Below are 20,276 nucleotides of genomic sequence, written 5' to 3' on the forward strand. Positions count from 1 at the left end.
GTTAAAGTGGTATAGTTTCCGTCGAATGAACTATGCCCCACTTTAACAACAGCTATTAACTTAATAGAGCTTGGTAGTACTCGTCCTAAAAAGTAAATGATTAGAAATGTTTTTCTATGATAATTTTTGAAACAACATATCACAACACAAAGCATGCTGTTTTACATTTTTACTAAATAAACAAAAAATCATTCAAGAATAGATTTAAATAAGCATATTAAAAACTGTTGTTAACCTTTTGAAAATTTCTCAGGAAAATGAAGCTCACTAAATCCATGTAGTTTCGTTCATGTGACACTTTACGAGAAATATTACATTTTGTAATTTGGTACAGAATGGTGCAAAAGTATAGTATATACATTAAATATCATCAAACTCGCTACGACTCTGAAAGCCATTTAAAAATATCTTCTCGCCGTTACAGATTGATAAGGATATTTATAAATAATGTAAAAAGGTTTTTAATATTCCTTTCTTTATATACCAACGAGTCTTAAAAAATTAAGTTATTACAGGTAGTCGTAAGCTATTATCTCACATAGTTTCAAAATCACACAGTTAATGAGTATACATACTAAGTTCGGTCTGCTATATAGAACGCACTTCACTTGGTACTTGGCTCTTAAACCCATTTAGTTTTTGAACACTGTCATTATTCATATTGTATATATATATATACCATTTTTATAAATAAAACGTTTGAAAAACACGATTTGTGAGGCTAGATTTTACGTTGCTTCTTCTAATCGATGCAACGATTTTTAATAAAACTTAACATAATATTTCCTCTTATATCCACTATCATTAACGATTACATCACCAAACATATCATTTTAATTACTTAAAAATCTAAGGAAAAATTGAGGTAAAGCTCAAAGTATAGTACACTTATTAGTACATGAAGAACTTTATACACGCGTTTCTTACTTATGCCTTTCTACTGTACACAACTCGGTAAATAAAGAAAAAAAATTAACAGCTTTTCAACTTATTGCTCCGAGATCTCCGAATCTGGTGTGGGCTGTACTTGTTTTTGAACCATACATGATCGGGCAACCGACTCGAGTAATCTGAAAGAATTAAAAAATAAAGAATAAATAGTCATTTTATATATTTGTTATTTTATAAAAGAGAATAAAGTCTTACTTTTCAATTTCTGGTGCGCAATGGACAAATTCGTGCGTCCAGAATTTATAAGTCGGATTCTTAATGAGTTCAATAAAAGTGATAAGGAGTCCCCAAGGATGCGGTCTGTTGACAATAAGTCTTTCCAAAAGAACTCTAGTAATTTGCTCTTGAATGGCCTCTGTGTTTGCTTCAGCAAACAAATAAAGTATAGTACAGCTGAAGTAATGTGTATGACTATTAGGATAGCGTAGCTGATTAGCAATTGCATTGAGGAACAAGTAACGACCCTCCGTGTCAAGATCAACAGCCAAGTTTTGGAAAATATCCATATGCGCAGAATGCGCGATTGTCGACATATTTGGAGTATGCCCTTTACTACGTATAAAAGCAATCGCCTGTGTCCCAACATAAAGCACGAGTGCATTCATCAATTGAATGTTATACCGTACTCCAGCTTCCTGAGAGACTTGCAGGTTACTACGTAATTCTGGAACGAATGTTACAGGTGCACGAGCCTTTAAGTACGAGTCGAGCTCCTTCTTAAAACTCAATGGCTGAATCATTGAGGCAAAGTTAGTGAGAACCCGAGGAGCATGAGCTATTTCTTGGAGCATATCCACCTTAAGATTAGGTGTAAATGGATCAGGAAGACGCATGTTCCTAGGGAATGCGCTTAATATTACATTACGCATTTGGATGCAATTAGGTGGAATAACATCGCAAAATCCATAATGATAATCGCATAGGAATTCAGGAAAATCGTGCAGTAACACTAACAGAACCCGAAGAGTTCCCTTATAGAGTAATGTGACTGGTTTGGCTAATTCAGCATTGCGAAGGTAGGGCGCTAGGTATTTGAAGAGATCAATCAGAAGTTGTGCGTACATTCCCCAGCATTTTTGTTGTGGCGTAATCGCTAGCATACGTCCGATGAATACTCTATGGGATACCAATTCAAGCCAGGCATAGCAAAATCCTGGGGCTTTGGTTGGACGCAAAATGTGAAGCGTATGGCAGAACGCTGTCAACACTTGGTAATTAACTGCTTCAAGTACAGGCTCTGGTGCACAGAGCTCAAGGAAAAGCATTATGAAAATTCTGTGATAAGGTAACTGTTGAAAATCCGTTCCACGGATTTCATGATCTTGCAATAGAACCCCTGCAACAATTCCCAGTACCTTGTTTAATAAATTGATCTTCGTGTGCGTATTCGTGGTATCGCCCGAGTGCTTGACGAGTAATGCGACTAGGCGGACAAAAGCATCCAACGAATGAAAACATTTGGCACGAACAACGGACGGAGCTGCATTAGTTTCAGCCAACGCACGATAACAAAGATCAACGCACATTTGTGTGCTTAATTTAAAGAACCTAGTTATAAGATCGTCTGTTTTTAGAATTCCGTGAATGTTCATCTGATGAACAAATAGTCCAAAAGCTTTCGTAGGATCACGAGCATGATTAGGGCTATGATGCATTGATACCCATTCTCGTAATAGATATTCAGTCTTCTCCATTAGCCCTGGTGGGTCATCGAAATCCCTAGCCTATAATTAGAATGCATTTTAAATAATGTACTTTAATAGAACAATAAACTTACATTAAGAAAATTTAACTATTGGGTCTACTTACGCTCACCTGTTGAATTCCAGAGTGTATATGTGCGGTTGGTCCGGCAGGAGTGCGATCGGCAAGAAGAGCAGGATCATGATTTGCTCTTAATGAGTCAATCAATGTCGTTAATCTAAAGAGCGATATCCTATAAAAATGTAATGATGTTATTGTATTTATGAAATTTTTATTAAATAACAATTTTTCTATAATAATTTAAGGCGTAATTTCATTATTACCCTTCTGGTGGTTGTCTGTGATGAGTCATCCGAGCAAGTATTTCAATAGTATGAAATAGATTTGATTCATTGACATGCGTAGTTTGTCTTTCATCAATCAAATATAGTTGTACTAACTGCATGGCAAAAGCTGTTGCCATAGCATTACCAGCATCCATGGCTTGTGCCAATGCCATGTCGTATTGTTGAAGATTGATTAAATGAGATCTGTAAGAGAGGAAAGCTTTCAAACTTGATACTTGTATCGGGATTTAACTTTAAATCTTAATAAATAAGATAGAAAGGGAGTATTGTGATTAAACGAAAGCATAAGTTTCAAAGATACCTGAGAAGACAATCAACAGCCTCAAAATTGAATCGAAATTCTTCCCGACATTCAGACAAGCAACGAGTAACGTGTTTATTTGTCCATTGCATGCCATAAGCACGAGGGTCCTGAAGACATTTTAAAATACGTAGATGCAAGTCACGATAGCGTAAGATAAGTTCGGAGTCTGCAACACCACTTGAGATAGTAGAACCATCTAGTAAACCTTCGACAGCCTGAAATCGTGTGAAGAACAAAAAGCTGAAGAATTGACCTTTCCAGGGTAAAAATTGTTTATATAGTTTAAATATTACCTTTTTTAACAATGTCATTGCGGCGCCTACATCTCTAGATCTTCTGGTCAAAATAATTGACTCTAACAGGCTGTGTAGAGCAGCCTGCTGTGGAGGTGGAGAAGCTGCAGATGCGATTGCCGTAAGTAATACCTCGGCTTCAACGGCAAGTTTTTCTAACATAGCGCCTACTTCATCGTTACCTACTACCGCTGTATACGCTGCTACCTGCTGCGCTGTTGGTACAGCAACTGGTGGGGTAGCAGTGAATGTTGTTACTGTTTGTTCCTATACGACAATTTAAAAGAAAAAATGTTAAATTTTCCAATTGCAAATAGAAAAATGAACAATATTACACGTTAACGAATACTTACTGTAATTGGTTTTGGCATAAATAATGCTTGAGCGTCTCGTTCAGAAAGAGGCAAAAATCCGGGAATGTTTCTAGCAAATTCCTCGTATACGGCCATTTGTTGTGGTGTTACACCACCTGCTTTTAATCTAATTTGCTCAGGCATTCTATCCGCTTGATATTTGGCTACAGGATCGAAATACCTGCGTCCTTCTTGACGAGCAATTTTGCGCAAATCTATCTCGTTGAGTAAACGTTTATCCATTTCTGGTATCGCTTTTTCTATTGCTGTCTTTTGCACAAACGCACATGCAAGTTCCATATTGTCAGCTGCTACCATGCTTGCCGCTTGATCCATGGCTTCTTTCTGCTGAGGTGTTGCATCCAGCAATGCAGTCAAGAAAGCTTGTTTCAAGTTGGTGGCGACTGTTGTTAATACTTGATCACGGCACGTTATCATAGCCATGCCAGCGCTTAAATTGCGTACCATATGTCTTGCTGCAATCTGCAATCGATTTTCATCAGGATCAAGAGCAAAGTCTTTCCGTACAATTTGCTCGCTTGTGGTTAGTGCTATTTTAATTGATCGATCAACAACAGGACGTAGCCATTCCTGAATAAATCTTTCCACTGCTGGTCGAATAAATTGCTTGAGATGTGGATGAGTTTGAAAGAGTGGTATTTGGTTATTGATAGTTATGTGCTGTGCAATGCTATTTATTCCACTTATGGATATGTCCATGTAATTAAACCGAGGTTCTGGAGGACCAGTTGGTAGAGATGGCGTTGTATTTGCAGGAGGAACTGGCTGTGGAATAATCGGAGCAGCAGCTGTCTGTCCAACCAATTCTTCAATGGTACCTTGGCCTTGTTGAACTTGATTATTTGTAGACTCAATTTTCTTATTTGGATGAGACAGTTGATATTCCAAGTTACGTAATTTTTCAGGATCCTTCAAATAAATTGCAGGTTTCAGTTCACCAACATCAATGTTCAAATTTTTACAGAGAACCTCGATTTCAAACTTTAGATTTAATTTTAAATCTGGTTCTTGATGAAGTTCGGCAAGGACGTTCATTATTGCCATTGTCCATGGATTTGGTGGGCTGAAAACACGGCTTTTCGCACAACTCTCTAAAACTTTTGCAACAAAGGGCACCACATAAAGTAATTCTTGTTGTCCCTTGTGATATGCTTCGACCAGCAAGCTTTTAAGGTCTATGTCAATTTGAAGTATTGGTTTATTTCTTCCCAGTGTCAGCATTCCTAGCCAATGGCCTAAATTCTTCAGGAGAGATCTATCGGAAAAATTTGCTATACCCTTATCACTACGTAACAAAACTTTAATGTTTCTAAAAGTTTCTCTGGTAACCATTTTGTATATTTCAGGTAATTTTAAACAATCGAGAAAATTGGAGTATAAAGCATGAAAATTCAGTTCTATGCTGGCTCGTTTCATTACCAAATATTGGGCCATCCAAGGCCAATATTCTTCAGTAACTATCTCGCGAATTTCGTCACATTTTTGTTGCAAATTCAATTGACTTAGATTGTTAAAGATGAATGCAGTTTTGTCTTGCAATGCCTCGGGAGGAGCGGTAATCTTCTCCTCCTTATCCGTTGCAACTAGAAGCGTATCAATATTAGTAGCATTGGCAATTGAAGGTCTTGCTGATAAAGAAGTGGTCGGTGTTGTTGATGGTTTTGATTGAGTGGTACTTGTGGTTATTGTGGTTGTTGTTAAAGTTTTGTAAGGTGTTGTAACCGGGGCCAACATTGCTGCAATCGTTTTTGGGAGTACTGGACCTTGAGGTCTTGTGGGAGGCTCTTGTCCTTGTAATCCGTATTCTACATACTCTACTAGATGTGCTGGAAAGTCATGAAAATGAGGAATGGTTCGAACGTGTTCACAATAAGTTTGATAATCTTTGAGACGTCCTTTAAAGCGATCTAACGCTGCGATACCAAAGAAGTACATTTTACTACCTTCTGGTTTTCTGAGTGCGTCTAGAACAAATCTCAAAGCTAGTCCAAGGGTCATATAGCTATTGACTAAGCCCTTTTCTATAATTCCTCCAAAAAGCTGTGCTGTTGTTTGAAGCTCCTTATCTGGATATTGAGGAAAAAATCGATACTCCTCAAAAAGATTGCGTAGCATACAATTGAATACTTCTCGCTCCCTTTTAATACCCGAATCTTGAAATTTTTTTAACATGTCAAGTACTTCATCGATTGATAATGTTGGATGAGGTGGATGATTATAGATACGTTGAAAATAGCTATTAGCTTCATCTTCAATTTCCTTAGAAACATTTTGAGTCATATCGGTGAAGAGATTGCAAGTTTCCGGCATTCTTGATTTTTCAATTCCGGTTGGTGGTCCCAGTCGACCTAGGCCACCTATCGTTGCGCTTCCAGGTAAAACCGAAGGACCCTGTGATCCAATTGGACCGGTATGCAACTGTGATGACAAAGGTAGTATTGTGAACGGACTAGGAGACGGTCCCATTAATCTAGATGGTGAACCAGGTGTAGAAACTAGCGGGCCAAGTGCTCCTGATAAATTGAATGTTGAACTACTGGGTGGGCCAAGACTAGAGCCAAGTCCCATTGAGGCTAAACTGGAACTCAAGTTACCAAGCTGATCAACTTGCTTTGAAGGAAATAATTGTCCTCCCAAAGTTGCTGGATTGAATGTTTCCAAGCCTCGATGTCTCAGAACTCCTGCTTGAGGAGGCCGTTTTACCATTAAACTACAATTTTGTACCATCAACATTATTGTTTCAGAACACTCTGGAGAGACTGTTCCTGCACACACCTGCAAGCATGCGAGAATTGTTGTAACTGTTTCTTGCGGAAGTTGACTCGCTTTTGGAACAATAGGATCTTCTTTAATAGCAGGTCCCATTACTTGCGGACAACGTCGTTGTAAAAACTTCACGCAAGCTTTAACAAATGGCTCGCCGTGATCTCGAATTTTGTCTGTTAACCACTTTTCCAATTTTAAATATTCCCTTCGTGAGGCAAGACAAGCCAGATCTATTACGAAAGGGAATGGTTGTGCGTTTAGTAATGACGACAATGCCTTCAGATCTTGTGCAACGTCTAATATACGCGATAATCTTGTTTGATCACGATCTCCACAGTGGTACCAATCCGCCATTGCGTGTACTATAATAGGTTTAATTTTAATATTATTCGCATGCCAGGCATGATGCAGTATAACAGCTGAATTTGGATGATTTCCAAGAAAAATTGGCATCAATGTACTAAAAAGCTCCTGTCTGAATTTGGTGATAGTTGGATTAATTTGCAGTAATGCTAACACAAGGACATCCGGGCAATGCTGTATAGGCCATTTGAATAATTCTTGAGCAGGCTTATGAAGTTCTGCTATATGCAAAAGAAGCTCTACTACATTTAAAGACCTCCAAGTTTGTGCTTCTTTGTTGTCACTTTCTGGAGCTGCTTTTAATACATCAACGATAACAGAATGATATGGATAATCGGCAAAACAGAATATGTCCGGATTTTTCAGAATTTGTTCAATAAGAGAAAATTGACCCTCCACATTGTCCCAATGCCTGCAGAAGAACTCAACAGGAAATACATCTGGTGGATATCCCTGATGTTGAAGACCCAATCTTAATCCAGTAATCAACAAATTAAATCCGCGTCTATCTTCAATTAAAAATTCAGGATGGTCAAGTTTCATGATGACTTCGTTCCACGATAGCGAAGATTGCTAAAACAAATGAGTAGTAAATAATTACAGATAATCTAATAAAAACAAAGTGTGCAATCATAGATTTATGTAATAATTAAGTATACAATCTCTTTTAAAGCCTGAACAAAGACTTCTACATTCCATGTTGTATTGCCATCTACAGACTTTTCTTTTGTATTATCATGGCTACCAGTAAACCGTAACAATGATAGAACATAGTCATTAACATTCCCACATCTTCTGGCCATATAGGATAAAACTCGAGCAACGCATGCTGGAGTTATTTCTTTTGCACCTAGTCCTGCTAGTGCGGTTCGGCATTCCTCTACGCTACTAGTAAATTCATAACCTAATTCTATAATTGATTCTGCTAAAGCATCACTGTCCTAAAATAAATCAAGTACCATGAGTGCTTTACAATTTCTTGATCTGTTACAAAAAGAAATAAATATTCCTTACTATTTGATTTGATGCCATGTTGATCTCTATTTTATTTTGAAGTGTTTCCCCGTCACCTGGATACAAAAATGGTGCTAAAACCACTGGTACCAGTTCACGAGGAAAATCTCGTCTCAAGTTTCTGAGAAATTTTTCTTTTGATTCTGATGTCAAACCAAATGGATTTGGAGTTGTAAATGCCTGGGACAAAATAAAATGAAGGACTTCTGGAGATGAGTCGTGCAGTCCCTCTTCTTCTGGTTGCTTGTTATTTGTGTCAGAATTTATATAATTTTTAATCAATTTAGGTAACTGTTTTTGAATGTGGTCTACAGCTAGTGCCCTAAGTTCAGAATTTTGTGAATGTTGTAAAACAATTGCAAAAGCAACTTCTTGTACCAAACTTAAACCAAGTACTTTTTTTAAATTTTGAAAAAACTTTGGAGAGGGGTTTAAGGTCTGAAAGAAGTAATTTAATGTAAATACATTATTACAAAGAATATGCTCAACTTTTAAGAATATGGAAAGTATTATACCTTTTGTTGATGTAAAGGCTGGTCTATAGCAAAACAAAGGTTTGAAATAAAAGATGGCTTACTAAGAAGATTAGTGTACTCTTGCTTGAGAAGCTGTACTTGAAAGTAATCTTTAGCAGTAGTCTCTGGTGGCTTTCCAGTTGAAAAGTCAATGTTCGAGAGCAAACAACGCAGTAAGTGTCGGTCTGCCTCCAGACCTTTCCACCGCACCAGCTATAAAAGGTAAAGCTATTAATTTATTAAAAAGTCAAGTTACTCAGCAAAAAAAATTGTTTCAAAGGAGATAGATTTAACAAAGAACTAAGCAATGCTTACTTTGCGTGCATATTACTATAAGATTTATAAGGCAATATTTCTATGTTTTTATCTTCATTTAAAATAATTTCTAAATATTTAGATTGCAACATAACCGAATTCAAATTGTTAATAAATTAATAAGGAATATTACTCAAAAGCAGATAAATGAAAATACGTGTTTAAAGATGTATTGATAAATAATAATTTATTTGAATAGAGCAAATGAAAACAGTGAATAAAAATAACAGTATTGAACATATTGCATTATTTGGGAGTAAGGGGGAGGAAGAACGACAAACGGCGTGCGATAGATTTAAGAGGAAAGGGGAAGGGGGAGGGAAGTATAGAGAGATTAGAGATATACAGAGGGGATTTGGAGAGAGAAAGAGAGAAGGAGAGAGAAGGAGAGAGAGAGAGAGAGAAGGAGAACAAGCGTAGAACGGAACAACAGGTCTCTTTTACTTACGACTGATATTTCTTGGCAACTCTCACGAAAATTTTTCTTATTTAAATTCACAACCAAATAACTGATTTGTGACAAAGTAAAAGATAACGAGTCCAGGTTCATAGTTCCATGAATACGACCTCGAAAGCTTCACGGCCGTATTTATAGTCGTTACTCACACTCATCTCAGACTTGATGGTGCCTCAACCATCAAGTCGAGTCTACTCGAAATTGAGGGAGCCTCTGTCGAGTCTATCCCTATCCGAACGAGGGAGCCTCTATCGAGTTTACTCCAGATTTTTATATTTGAGAAAGCGCCTTTACCGCCTTTATACCCCTATAACCTTATCATTTTCCGATTCGATATTTTTTGGAAAATTTCATACGCGTGATGTGAAAGGAAAAATGAACTACTGTATATATTTGTTTGTTTGTTTTAATAAAAATTACTTCATACGTCAATATACATACACATTAGTAAATAAAAAGTCGATGAGATAGAAATGGTATGTGTATAAATTTAACTGGACAAACTTCCTTAATGGGAGCAACGGGAACGTTCTCAGGAACCTACCAATCCTACTATCCACTTTCATTTTGAAATTATGATTTTCAGAACGTAACAGAGAAATTGCTGGAAGATATCGTCTGGTTGTGTGTTACTAATAAAAGCTGCATACAACGTTAAAATACATTCGACGATAACATAAAGTACAATTAAAAATTAAACTATGTCAGATTGGGACACGGCACCTATTACTTTAAGGAAACGTGCTCCAAAAGCATCCGCTTTGAAATCAGAACAAGTACGATTTATTAGAAAAAAGTGTCTAGATGGCCAGTTTTTAATTCTCTATTAATGATTTGTTGATGTGTTTATTTACAGGCGATTAATACAGCACGCCGACAAGGTGTTGCTATTGAGACACAAGTGAAGTGTAAGGTCAAAACTATTACATTTTTAATATTTATGAATAAAATAAAAATTTTTAATTTTTCATATTGATGTAAAGTTTATTTTATAATAAAATTATTTATTTTTTAACTCTCTTAATTTAAAGTGATCAATTACTGATTCATTTATTGGAATTACTCATAAAATATTCATTTTGTAGGGGGAGGTGGTGCTAATAAACAACACGTAACAACCAAGAATACAGCAAAGTTAGATCGTGAGACTGAAGAATTAAAACACGACAAAGTTCCGCTTGATCTTGGTAAATTAATTCAACAAGGTCGTCAGAATAAAGGACTGTCTCAAAAAGATTTGGCAACTGTAAGTTGTTTGTTAAAGTTTTCTATAATTGACTGTAATTTGATATTTTCAGTATTTTTAACTATTATCTATATTTATTTCAATATTTCATATTACAAACAGAAAGTTAATGAGAAAGCACAAGTAATAAATGATTATGAAGCAGGAAGAGGAATACCTAATCAGATGGTTATTGGTAAAATTGAACGAGTACTTGGAATAAAATTACGCGGAAAAGATCGTGGAAAACCTTTAATAGCCCCCGGGACCAAAAAGTAAATCTCGGGGGTTTAAATTTACTTTCTATTACTTATATATTATTCCCAAGAAAAACATTGTAAGGAGATTGTAAAATCAACTTAAATTTTATGCATAATGTAATGAAGCATATTATAATGAAGCATAATACAATTTCAAATTTGGAGGAAATAAACTATAAGTTACCAGTTCCAACATTAATTGTCAGATCAGACTATATACTGTAAGGAATTATAATCTTAGTTTACCAGCACAGTTTATTATTAATAAATAATTTATCATGAAAATTTTTTGTCTTTTCAATGGATATCTTTTATTCCCTTTATATTAAATGTAGTGTTAGTCTTATAAATCTTAAATGTTTATTTCAAAGTTAATAACCTTATCTTTAGTATATTAAGGAGGTTATGAAAAATTGAAACGTGTTTATTTAAAAAGAAAGCTTATACATTGTTTTCACCAATTCCTTAATCTTTTCTTAAATCAAAATCAACATTCTGTATGCCATCTTTTGTAATAATTCTAATATTGATTCCATCACCTGTATAAATATCTCTTTCTGCTGCAGATATGAATATATCCTTTATTATTGCAAGAGCTTTCTCTTGAGATAATGGGACATAATCTATATTTTCTTGATTTTTAAGACCAACCTAGAAAGTTTTAAGCATTACTATAGGAAATTCATTGCCAATTTTATATAAAAGCAGACCTGATTATCAAGGAATGGTTGTAAAAGTGCACCAGCTGATCCACTGGCTCTGTATTTAAATTTTTCACAATGGCCTAAAGGATCATAACTATATACGCATCCTTTTCCATTCTCATCCAAACCAGCAAGTACATTGCTCACATAATAAGGAAAGAATCTTTTATAATACAACATAGTTGAAAGCATTTGAGCTGCAGCTGGGGTAGTCATATCTTTCTGATGCTCATGTTTATACATCTAAATAATATTACTTTTCTGTGAAAATGGTAGTTAACAGAAGGTAAGAATATGTAGATATCAAATACCTGCATACGAGCTACAAGAAGCCTGGTAAGCGTTAAAATATCGCACCAACATCCAGAGCATCCTAAGACTGTACTATTGGACAATTGAAATAGTTTTTGTTGATTCCGTGTATTAATAGAATAACCAGTACTGAGACGACTGTCAGCACCAATTACACAGAAGTCTTCACCAGCAATCGCAATCACACTCCTATAAAAAGTACTTATTTAAGCATTAAGTATATCTTTTAAATATTATATTATCTTGGCATACTTATTGATTTTGTATTCAAATTTTCGTATATAAGCATTAAAAAATGATAAGATTTTATTTAGGTTATATTATTTCATTACCCTCCATTGTCAGCATAGGGGCTAAATGCTACTTTCTTTGCGCCTTGGACCTCATATTCTGGCAAATAACGGCTACTATTTTCTGTCATATAAGCCATTTTTACGAATATTCTTCAACTAATTATTACTTTCAATTAATTGTAACAGTACCTTTAGCCAATGACACTACAAAATTTTCACCATTTTCAATTTCACTGCCTGTCCTGTTTCAGTAACATGTTACCAACATAAGGCTGCGTTCCACTGCGTTCGTTTATTTAACTGCGAGTACTAAAACTCTACAATGTATGTCACGTAAAATATAATCTCGAGTCACGCATGGTCATGCATAAATACATATGTATGTATACATATTGCATACATATGCGCACTTAAAGCGCTAAAATTCTATCTACAATAACCTGAAAACTATACATGAACTATATTCTATACTTTGAGGCTTTGAGCGCGCCGCTTTATTCGGCTTTATGCGACTCGGAGTCGGAAGTCGGAAATTGTTATCGTTAGGAAATTAGGAAGCTGAACTCGTGGAGACATTAGATTGTTATAAAAAAAAGAAAAAATATTTTCAGTGTTTTGAGTTACCTTTTCATTTAAAAGTAGGAGTAAAGAAAAACATACAAATTTGTTACTTTTAGTAATTAAAACTTGTTCTTAGAAGCGAAAAAGTCAGTTTTATCTAACAGTTATAATTTAAAAGATCAAAAATGTCAACAAACTCTGACAAACGTGTTGCATTAATTACTGGAATTACTGGACAAGTACATTTTTTTTATATTAAACTCTATTGAAAAAGAATTCTAAATAGAACCTTTAAACAGTAAATGACAAAGTACTATTCTGTTAATGTAGGATGGTTCGTATTTAGCAGAATTTTTACTGGAAAAGGGCTATGAGGTTCATGGAATTATCAGACGTGCTAGTTCTTTCAATACGGCTAGAATTCAACATCTTTATGAAGACCCAAAATGTCATCGACCAGGAAAAATGAAGTTGCATTATGGCGATATGACTGATTCTAGTAGCTTAATTAAAGTTATTACTGCAGTTCAACCAACAGAAATTTATAATCTAGCAGCCCAAAGCCATGTTATGGTTAGCACATCTTATTATTTAACTATGTATTATTTAAAAAAAAATATTCTTATTTATTTATGTTTCTTAGGTAAGTTTTGAAGTTAGTGAATATACTGCTGAAGTAGACGCAGTAGGTACTGTAAGATTGTTGGATGCAATACGTACCTGTGGATTGGAGAAATCTGTAAAATTTTATCATGCATCAACATCAGAGCTATATGGAAGAACTTCTGAAGTACCACAAAATGAGAGAACTCCATTTTATCCCCGTTCTCCTTATGGTATTAATTATTACTCTTTTTATATATCTTTGAAACAAGATTTTAAACATGATATAATACTTTTACTTATAGCATGTGCCAAATTATACAGCTTTTGGATAGTAGTAAATTATCGAGAAGCATATAATATGTTTGCTTGTAATGGTATACTTTTTAATCATGAGAGTCCTAGGAGAGGAGAAACGTTTGTGACAAGGAAAGTTACAAGATCAATAGCAAAAATACAGTTAGGTTTGCAAGATTTCCTTGAACTTGGAAATTTAGATGCTAAGCGAGATTGGGGTCATGCAAAAGATTATGTGGAGGTATATGGTAAAATAATAGATACTTATTATATTTTATCTTTAAATGTTAACATGTATTTTGTTATCAGGCAATGTGGCTTATGCTACAGCAAGAGATACCAGATGATTATGTTATAGCTACTGGAGAGTCTCATAGTGTAAGGGAATTTGTGGAAACTGCATTTCAATATGTTGGGCGTACAATAGAATGGAAAGGAGAGGGTGTTAAAGAAATAGGACAAGATGCAGAAACAGGACAGTTATTAGTTAAAATAAATTCTAAGTATTTTCGTCCAACTGAAGTAGTTAGTATTTTTTAAACTCTATCAGAAGTTTATATTAAACTTTCTTTTTAATTAATAATTGATAAAGGCAAAATTTTTTATTTCTTAGGATGTACTTTTGGGTGATGCTTCTAAAGCAAAAGAAAAGTTTGGATGGAAGCCTACTACAACGTTTCAGGTATTACTAACCAATATATTTGAATTTATCCAGTGTAATAGTTTATTACCTATGATTTTAGGACCTTGTTAAAGATATGATGGATGCTGATTTAGCTTTAATGAAAAGAGATCCAACAGCTTAAAAGTATTAAATTAATAGGTATAAATGAAAAATATTTCAAATTTAATTTTTATTATAACCAAGCATATATTGAGAAATTGAAAAACACTTATATCTAAAGTCTTCCTTAATGTACATTCTCTGACACAAACTGTAAATTTAAAATAGAGTATTTATTTTATAATTTTAACATCATTCCATATTTTACATTTTTATATATGACGAATTATATATTTGTAAATAAATATGTGATATAATAAATTGAAACTTATATGCACAGGGTTAGTATTCATAAGTATCTAGAGGGGCAATTAAATATCTCATCTGGCTGAAGTTAAAAAAAATTTTCATAGATGTGTTTGATGTTTAGTAAAAAGTAAAAAAAAAAAAAGAAACATACCCGTCCTCAACTATGAATGGCACATTTTTGAAAAATGGAGCCTATAAATTCTATAAATATTTACAGAAGAGATCGGGGACAAATATAACAAATTTTAAATATCTGTTAACCACTTGTTTATTAAGACTCGAAATGCTTTCGGACTATCATAAACTGTTGTTTAAACTTTTGTTTAAATTACCTTGAAACGCTTTTATTATTAGATCGCCGCTAAAAGAGAAAAAAAAAATGGTTTATGTGGTAATGTCAGATGTTATATTTGTATCACCTATTGGGACAATTTTAACACGATTAATTACATTCATAATAAAGAAAGATTGCTGCATTTATATTATAAATATCTAATTGTTTATATAAGCTTTAACTTTTTGTATAGCGGACCGATGGATTGGCTATTAGCGTTTCTTAACTCAAATACAATAGGAGAGGGCGCGCTGATTATTAGACAGGGCCCTAAGAATTTTTGAGCGAATTTTCCAGCGTATTTTTGTGCGGCATCGAATAGGAGCTGTTTCTTTTATAAACAATAACTTTTCACTGTTAACTGGAAATACAGCATCATCATTATCCTCACACAGTATCGTGTTGGTATGACTCCATTCTGGATTCTGTATTTGGGTACTCGGTCTGGCTGTTTCGCGATTTATTCCCTGATACGAAGACACATACCATGGTCACTGGACACCTTTTAAGTTATAAATTTCTTTATCGGTATTAGTGCTATACTGGGAACTCGATGAAAGGCGTCGAGGGTACATGATTGCAAGCTCCTTTCCGATATCGTACTTCGAAGAATTCGAAGTCGTATCATTGCCCTTATCCCTAGTCTCCTTTATGCACATTTAGCCTATATTTAAAATGCTCTTTAATCGAAGGAATCTTACTGATTAACGGATTACTCAATTGTAACGATTCCTTGCATTATTTCGAAAAAACTATTTTTGAATCTGCATAATGACTCTTAATTATCAGCTAGGCCTAAATCTCTTTAATTTCCTATTTGCTTGTGTCTGCTTTTTCATTAATTAATTTTACGTCCGTTAAAAATATTCTTTTCGCAGTTGTTCTAATTAATACGTTGAGGCTAAGTTTTTTGTTCAAAGGAAGACTTTTTGAGGATATTGTCGATGGTAAACATAGCGGATTTTGTAGATTTCTTTGTAGAATCAGCATAGCGTATTTCCGTTTGCATAGTTGAGATCTTCTCTTTAGAAATTTGGGAGTATGGCTGAAAATGGTTGTGGTTCGATGTGTCCAGCAATGGTGTCATCTATTGAAAGAAATAAAAGAAAAGAGGATAATATATTTAACAAAAAATTAATTGAGTTGCAAAAAATATTAAAATAATTTATGTTACAGGCAATGGCGTGGAGTGAAACTGAGTTGTTTGTGTAACGGACCGTTGTCTTCTAGTTCTTCTTCTCCTATAATTACCATGCTCGAACATTTCATTGGCCGAGGAGTCTAAGGTCCAGTAACTACCTTTTCCAGAACAACTGTCTTCATTTACAATGGTGACCTTGTCACGAGGAATTTTAACGAAACAGTCGTTCAAGCTCAAGTTATGCCTGATACTATTTTGCCAGCCCTGCCTGTTCTCTCTGTAGTAGGGAAACTTATCCATGATAAACTTATAAATGCCTGACAGAGTTAATCGTTGATTTGGCGAGGAGTTGATTGCCATTGCGATAAGAGCGATGTACGAATAGGGCGGTTTCTCGTAACGTGGCTTTGGTTTGTATTTTATCAATGGAAGTACCCAACCCTGTATAAATATTATTTTCTCAAATTAATCTTATTTACAGGTTTATGCTGATGCATATACTTATATATGGACAAATGGTTTCTCTTATGGGTGGCAGTCTACGTGTTAAGATATAAAATTGAATTATGAGATACATTACAATGCACTGGAGGCAAATAAGTATAAAAAAAAAACACGGAAGGTTGTTGATTTGCTTTGAACGAATCACAATAATTGTTAAGTTACTCTCGATTGAATTTTGATAAGAAAAAAATGTTTAGATAAGTTTGAGATGATAATAACCAAAGGAGGATAAAAAAGAATTTTAAATGGCTAATGGTATTTACCAGGGATGACAAATATGGAGTTATGTCACCGTAAGTCATGCCAGATTGACAGTCGGTTCCCAACACTTCCGGCATCACATTTTGTATACTGCAGTAGCCTGTAAAAGACCCACTTGATAAAGGTTTATTCACAATTTGTGGTTCTTCCTGCATTAGCAAAGTCCGTTGCCTTTTATTATGAATTACACCTTGCCAAACAGCTTGGCTAATGCTATTATTTATATCCATTGTTTAATTGTTTACAAATTACACCCACTTCACTTTATTGCTTTTTCCTGCTTCTTCCTATTTTAATTGCGATAAACTTTTAATAGGAAAGTGTCAAAAACTTGTGTACCATTAAAATCTAGTTGGTCTTTATCGAGAAATGTGCACGTGCATGCAGGAACAATATTTATCCTTTGTATCGTTAAATTGAATTGTTTGTAAATTATTTACAGGTGTGAAACCAATGGTCCGAAAAATTGTTATGACTTCATGTTTGCAACACAGTATACTTAAATACACACTATTTACGGATGAACTCTCTGCATACAATAATTATCATAAGAAGTTTGGAATGAGACGTTTAAAACTGAGATTGCACGACAGTTTCCGGAGCCTAATTGAGAGTAGGAGGAAAAATGAACTGGCTTATCCAGCCTGGTAAGACAGATTCGGATGCAGCGGGAAAACTACGTAGCTGTGATTTGCCGGTCTCCATGTGTGATTTCTGTAAAGAAGTGTTTTATTTGACAGGAAGACGTAGAGGCTGGTTCAACTCCGCCCACCTCAGATTTCTTAGCGAGCTACGCGTCTTGGTTCCTTACTTGGGGGAGGAGGCTGATACCCGGGTGCTGATGCTGAGACCAACGCTGAGACCGAGGATACGCATAATCCAAAGACCGCACTACATGTTTTATTGCTGTTTACACATATGCTGTCCCAACACCCACGCCAACAGTAAACGAGCCAATATGTAAACACAGTTGCGGCAAATTAAAACGAAATCGTACCATAGCTTCGTGGAATAACTCCTGTTTCTTAATCCCTTAATGCTAACGAATCACCCCCCTACTCCCTTCTCAAAAGTTCTTTCAAAAAAACTGCAATCTTTGCTAATTCTTCATTTACTACGATACACACTTTAAAGGAGGGCTTGGAAATTTTTGCACTTTTCAGCTGTTTGCTATATAGTTAATAATAAAGAATTCTTATTAGTGACTGTAATAAAGCAGTTGAAAAGTTTAAATATTTCAGAGTCTTACTTTAAATAATTTTCATTATAATTATTTTACGTGGTAATTACTTTAGTACTGTGTTACTGTGGTTAAATAATTGTATATTTAATCTATAAATATTTTTTTATTTATTTTAAAGAAGTAGTAGGGACACGTATATACTTCAACTTATGTTTCGTTTAACTATAAAGATAGTGTAACCTTGCCTGTAAGATAATTGTCCAAAATTTTTAAAGATAAGATTTCTTTAAAAATGCTGTCCAATAATTATTGTAATTTTGAAGAAATTATTGAGTTCGGTGCCTATAAATAAATTGGTCTCTTAGCGTTAAATATTTATTTTTTTGCAGGCATGTTTTCTAAGTACATCCTGTTATAAATTTAGTTTTCTTATATCGGTAGGTAGATATTTTACGGAGTCGTTTGTCGTTTCAGTTGCTTCCTATTGAGCCGTCTAGTTTCGTTGGCAGAAGAGCATTAAAATCCAAGAAGATCAGCATCCGCACGCATTCGGCCGAAGAGGACGCTTATTTATTTATCCCCACCCGTCCCTCTCCACGCCCCGTTCAGTGTCCACACCCCTGGTTCACTGGTGCGCCAGTAACCAGAAATATGAAGATATAAATCAACGTGGATTTTCGGAAAGGAAAAATTAACAGCAAACCGCATAACTGTAACGGTAAATCGACTCAAACTGCTACTATTTAAGAATCTCAAAAAGCGATTCATACAAGTGTAAAATGAGCTGTGAAGCAAATTTTAGAAATTTATTATAAGCTTATTGTCTCATTTAGACATGCGTTCATTCAAGGTTTAGCGTTGTACTATAAGTAAGCTGCAGTTGCAATTCTATTGTAAATTATTTTGATAAATCGGAGAGCCGATCTCAAAGAACGTATCATAAGCCTGTAAAATAAGTAAGGCATAAAATGTTAAATATTTAAAAAAAAAATTTAATTTATCATACATTAGTCACATTTTATTCAGCCATGAGCTTAACTAACGTTTAGCGATGCACTGTAAATAAGACCTTTGCACAGTCCCATTAACGATTGGATTGATAAATCGGGCTGCCGATAAACGGTTGCCTGGCCTTTGTTCCTCCGGACGTTTTGTTTGGACAGCGTTGCTTTTACGAGGAGTCGAAATTCCAATGCGCATAAAATTTACCACGAATGGCAATGCATATTGATCCAAGGAGTTACGTTGCCCATGATATGTGTTTATTTCGTGGAATTCACACTGCATAACCCACCCTCTTAATTCGTTCAAAGCTTTATACGATAAAGCCTGCAAATTTGCTATGATTCATTTCTAAAATACCAGCTTTATGGGTAAAATAATATTTGCACCGAGGCGCCTCTGTTTACCAGCTCGTTTTCACTATGATTTTATTACTTCTGTTTTCTCAAAGAATGAAAGATCGCATAATTTAGCATTTTTAAGAAATAGGCACGTGCGAGTACACGAGAGAAATGAGTGATTGCAGGTGTTTTTATTGAACAATAAAATTCATCTTTTTACACATTGCCAGTTATATCTTGGAGTATTTTGGCCATTGCAGTAGGATTGTCAGCTGGTACCTGAGGTGGAATTGGATACGAATCAGTGAAATTGAATTGTACATATACAATAAATAAAAGAAGAGAATTAGTTGGATTCTGCAGTGAGACGTCGATTAAGAATTGAGAAAGACTTTCGCCTTTAACAGAGACGTGAAAGTAAACTGTGCGTACCATGTGTCCGGCTCTGTTGATCCAATACATTTTAAGATTTCCGTATGCCTTGACGTACCCTTCAATTACGTTGTTCGCGACAACAGCATTTCTAGGCGAGCTCAGCCAAGCCGATGAGCCACTCCACTTTAATTTCTCGACCCACTCCAAGGTTCCTGAGAAAAGAAATGCCAATAGAAAACCACGCGCTAATCAAACAACCGTACTTAACGTGGATTAAAATGAAAGACTCTTTTGGTACCTGGTGTATCCACGATTAAATCCAATTGACCATTGTATACATACACACCAATGTTCGTCTCGTTCAACAAACGTTCAACTGAAAATTGTATTTTTTTTATATGAAAACTTTAATCTATTTTCTTTTCAAAATTAAAAAATTTGAAA

The 20,276-nt window shown here is 34.9% G+C and overlaps 6 protein-coding genes and 1 long non-coding RNA gene across 11 annotated transcripts in view; 3 read left to right on the top strand and 4 right to left on the bottom strand.

Annotated features, from left to right (window-relative positions):
* Positions 1-244: 244 nt before the first annotated feature.
* Positions 245-9,592, bottom strand: Not1 (CCR4-NOT transcription complex subunit 1). 2 transcript variants are annotated; one of them, XM_066735991.1, is made up of 11 exons: positions 9,395-9,592; positions 8,632-8,844; positions 8,117-8,554; positions 7,762-8,043; positions 3,953-7,675; positions 3,600-3,866; positions 3,304-3,521; positions 2,979-3,185; positions 2,767-2,887; positions 1,147-2,675; positions 245-1,070 (listed from the first exon to the last, which is right to left on the bottom strand). In XM_066735991.1, the coding sequence occupies exons 1-11, from the start codon at positions 9,494-9,496 to the stop codon at positions 989-991; spliced, it is 7,182 nt and encodes a 2,393-aa protein (XP_066592088.1). In that variant the 5' UTR covers positions 9,497-9,592; the 3' UTR covers positions 245-988. The 2 variants fall into 2 exon arrangements, with proteins under 2 accessions (XP_066592088.1, XP_066592087.1); XM_066735990.1 differs by having other exon boundaries at positions 2,761-2,887; positions 9,395-9,591.
* A 397-nt stretch (positions 9,593-9,989) lies between these two features.
* On the top strand, positions 9,990-11,173 carry mbf1 (multiprotein bridging factor 1). Its single transcript, XM_066735993.1, has 4 exons — positions 9,990-10,179; positions 10,260-10,311; positions 10,489-10,649; positions 10,752-11,173. Exons 1-4 carry the CDS (start codon positions 10,105-10,107, stop codon positions 10,905-10,907), a joined length of 444 nt encoding a protein of 147 aa, XP_066592090.1. The 5' UTR covers positions 9,990-10,104; the 3' UTR covers positions 10,908-11,173.
* A 118-nt stretch (positions 11,174-11,291) lies between these two features.
* Prosbeta6 (proteasome beta6 subunit) lies at positions 11,292-12,447 on the bottom strand. The gene is made up of 4 exons (XM_066735992.1): positions 12,237-12,447; positions 11,904-12,093; positions 11,599-11,835; positions 11,292-11,539 (listed from the first exon to the last, which is right to left on the bottom strand). Exons 1-4 carry the CDS (start codon positions 12,332-12,334, stop codon positions 11,354-11,356), a joined length of 711 nt encoding a protein of 236 aa, XP_066592089.1. The 5' UTR covers positions 12,335-12,447; the 3' UTR covers positions 11,292-11,353.
* Positions 12,448-12,691: 244 nt separating this feature from the next.
* Positions 12,692-16,293, top strand: Gmd (GDP-mannose 4,6 dehydratase). 4 transcript variants are annotated; one of them, XR_010823487.1, is made up of 7 exons: positions 12,692-12,997; positions 13,089-13,331; positions 13,402-13,594; positions 13,667-13,899; positions 13,968-14,183; positions 14,251-14,340; positions 14,402-14,450. XR_010823487.1 is itself a non-coding variant. In XM_066735982.1 (7 exons), the coding sequence occupies exons 1-6, from the start codon at positions 12,944-12,946 to the stop codon at positions 14,462-14,464; spliced, it is 1,143 nt and encodes a 380-aa protein (XP_066592079.1). In that variant the 5' UTR covers positions 12,692-12,943; the 3' UTR covers positions 14,465-14,481; positions 16,202-16,293. The 4 variants fall into 4 exon arrangements, 3 of the variants coding, with proteins under 3 accessions (XP_066592079.1, XP_066592080.1, XP_066592078.1); XM_066735982.1 differs by adding an exon at positions 16,202-16,293 and having other exon boundaries at positions 13,402-13,899; positions 14,272-14,340; positions 14,402-14,481; XM_066735983.1 differs by having other exon boundaries at positions 14,272-14,340; positions 14,402-14,652.
* Positions 14,839-17,306, bottom strand: LOC136778850 (fork head domain-containing protein L1-like). The gene is made up of 3 exons (XM_066735984.1): positions 16,934-17,306; positions 16,200-16,607; positions 14,839-16,112 (listed from the first exon to the last, which is right to left on the bottom strand). The coding sequence occupies exons 1-3, from the start codon at positions 17,159-17,161 to the stop codon at positions 15,927-15,929; spliced, it is 822 nt and encodes a 273-aa protein (XP_066592081.1). The 5' UTR covers positions 17,162-17,306; the 3' UTR covers positions 14,839-15,926.
* LOC136778851 (uncharacterized) lies at positions 16,472-18,345 on the top strand. The gene is made up of 4 exons (XR_010823488.1): positions 16,472-16,576; positions 16,648-16,963; positions 17,374-17,578; positions 17,672-18,345. It is a non-coding gene; the product is annotated as an uncharacterized lncRNA (long non-coding RNA).
* A 1,182-nt stretch (positions 18,346-19,527) lies between these two features.
* The window catches only part of LOC136779207 (probable cytochrome P450 305a1), a 56,069-nt gene continuing 55,320 nt past the window's right edge, over positions 19,528-20,276 (bottom strand). The window contains exons 13-15 of the mRNA XM_066736670.1: positions 20,131-20,208; positions 19,890-20,044; positions 19,528-19,736 (exon numbers count right to left, since the gene is read on the bottom strand). Coding sequence (XP_066592767.1) covers positions 19,674-19,736; positions 19,890-20,044; positions 20,131-20,208 — 296 coding nt within the window. The 3' untranslated portion in view covers positions 19,528-19,673. The remainder of the gene's footprint in view (positions 19,737-19,889; positions 20,045-20,130; positions 20,209-20,276) is intronic.

The sequence above is a fragment of the Prorops nasuta genome, unplaced genomic scaffold (genome assembly GCF_024137725.1).
Source record: "Prorops nasuta isolate Cenicafe-Biocafe unplaced genomic scaffold, Cenicafe_Pnas_1.2 PNAS00015, whole genome shotgun sequence".
Classification (NCBI taxonomy): Eukaryota; Metazoa; Arthropoda; class Insecta; order Hymenoptera; family Bethylidae; genus Prorops; species Prorops nasuta.

Bases quoted from the DNA above. Each gene is read 5' to 3' on its own strand.
- Not1 (XM_066735990.1), bottom strand. From the start codon at position 9,496: ATGAACCTGGACTCGTTATCTTTTACTTTGTCACAAATCAGTTATTTG. The intron at 3,522-3,599 runs GTAATATTTAAA...ACACGATTTCAG, and splicing joins CAATGACATTGTTAAAAAAG to GCTGTCGAAGGTTTACTAGA. The intron at 2,888-2,978 runs GTAATAATGAAA...ACATTTTTATAG, and splicing joins CACAGACAACCACCAGAAGG to GATATCGCTCTTTAGATTAA.
- mbf1 (XM_066735993.1), top strand. From the start codon at position 10,105: ATGTCAGATTGGGACACGGCACCTATTACTTTAAGGAAACGTGCTCCA. The intron at 10,312-10,488 runs GTAAGGTCAAAA...TTCATTTTGTAG, and splicing joins TATTGAGACACAAGTGAAGT to GGGGAGGTGGTGCTAATAAA. The intron at 10,650-10,751 runs GTAAGTTGTTTG...TATTACAAACAG, and splicing joins CTCAAAAAGATTTGGCAACT to AAAGTTAATGAGAAAGCACA.
- Prosbeta6 (XM_066735992.1), bottom strand. From the start codon at position 12,334: ATGGCTTATATGACAGAAAATAGTAGCCGTTATTTGCCAGAATATGAG. The intron at 11,836-11,903 runs GTATTTGATATC...AATATTATTTAG, and splicing joins TTCTTGTAGCTCGTATGCAG to ATGTATAAACATGAGCATCA. The intron at 11,540-11,598 runs GTCTGCTTTTAT...AAAACTTTCTAG, and splicing joins AACCATTCCTTGATAATCAG to GTTGGTCTTAAAAATCAAGA.
- Gmd (XM_066735982.1), top strand. From the start codon at position 12,944: ATGTCAACAAACTCTGACAAACGTGTTGCATTAATTACTGGAATTACT. The intron at 13,900-13,967 runs GTATATGGTAAA...TTTTGTTATCAG, and splicing joins ATGCAAAAGATTATGTGGAG to GCAATGTGGCTTATGCTACA. The intron at 14,341-14,401 runs GTATTACTAACC...CTATGATTTTAG, and splicing joins AGCCTACTACAACGTTTCAG to GACCTTGTTAAAGATATGAT.
- LOC136778850 (XM_066735984.1), bottom strand. From the start codon at position 17,161: ATGGATATAAATAATAGCATTAGCCAAGCTGTTTGGCAAGGTGTAATT. The intron at 16,608-16,933 runs GTAAATACCATT...ATATTTATACAG, and splicing joins CTCCATATTTGTCATCCCTG to GGTTGGGTACTTCCATTGAT. The intron at 16,113-16,199 runs GTAACATAAATT...TTCTTTCAATAG, and splicing joins TTCACTCCACGCCATTGCCT to ATGACACCATTGCTGGACAC.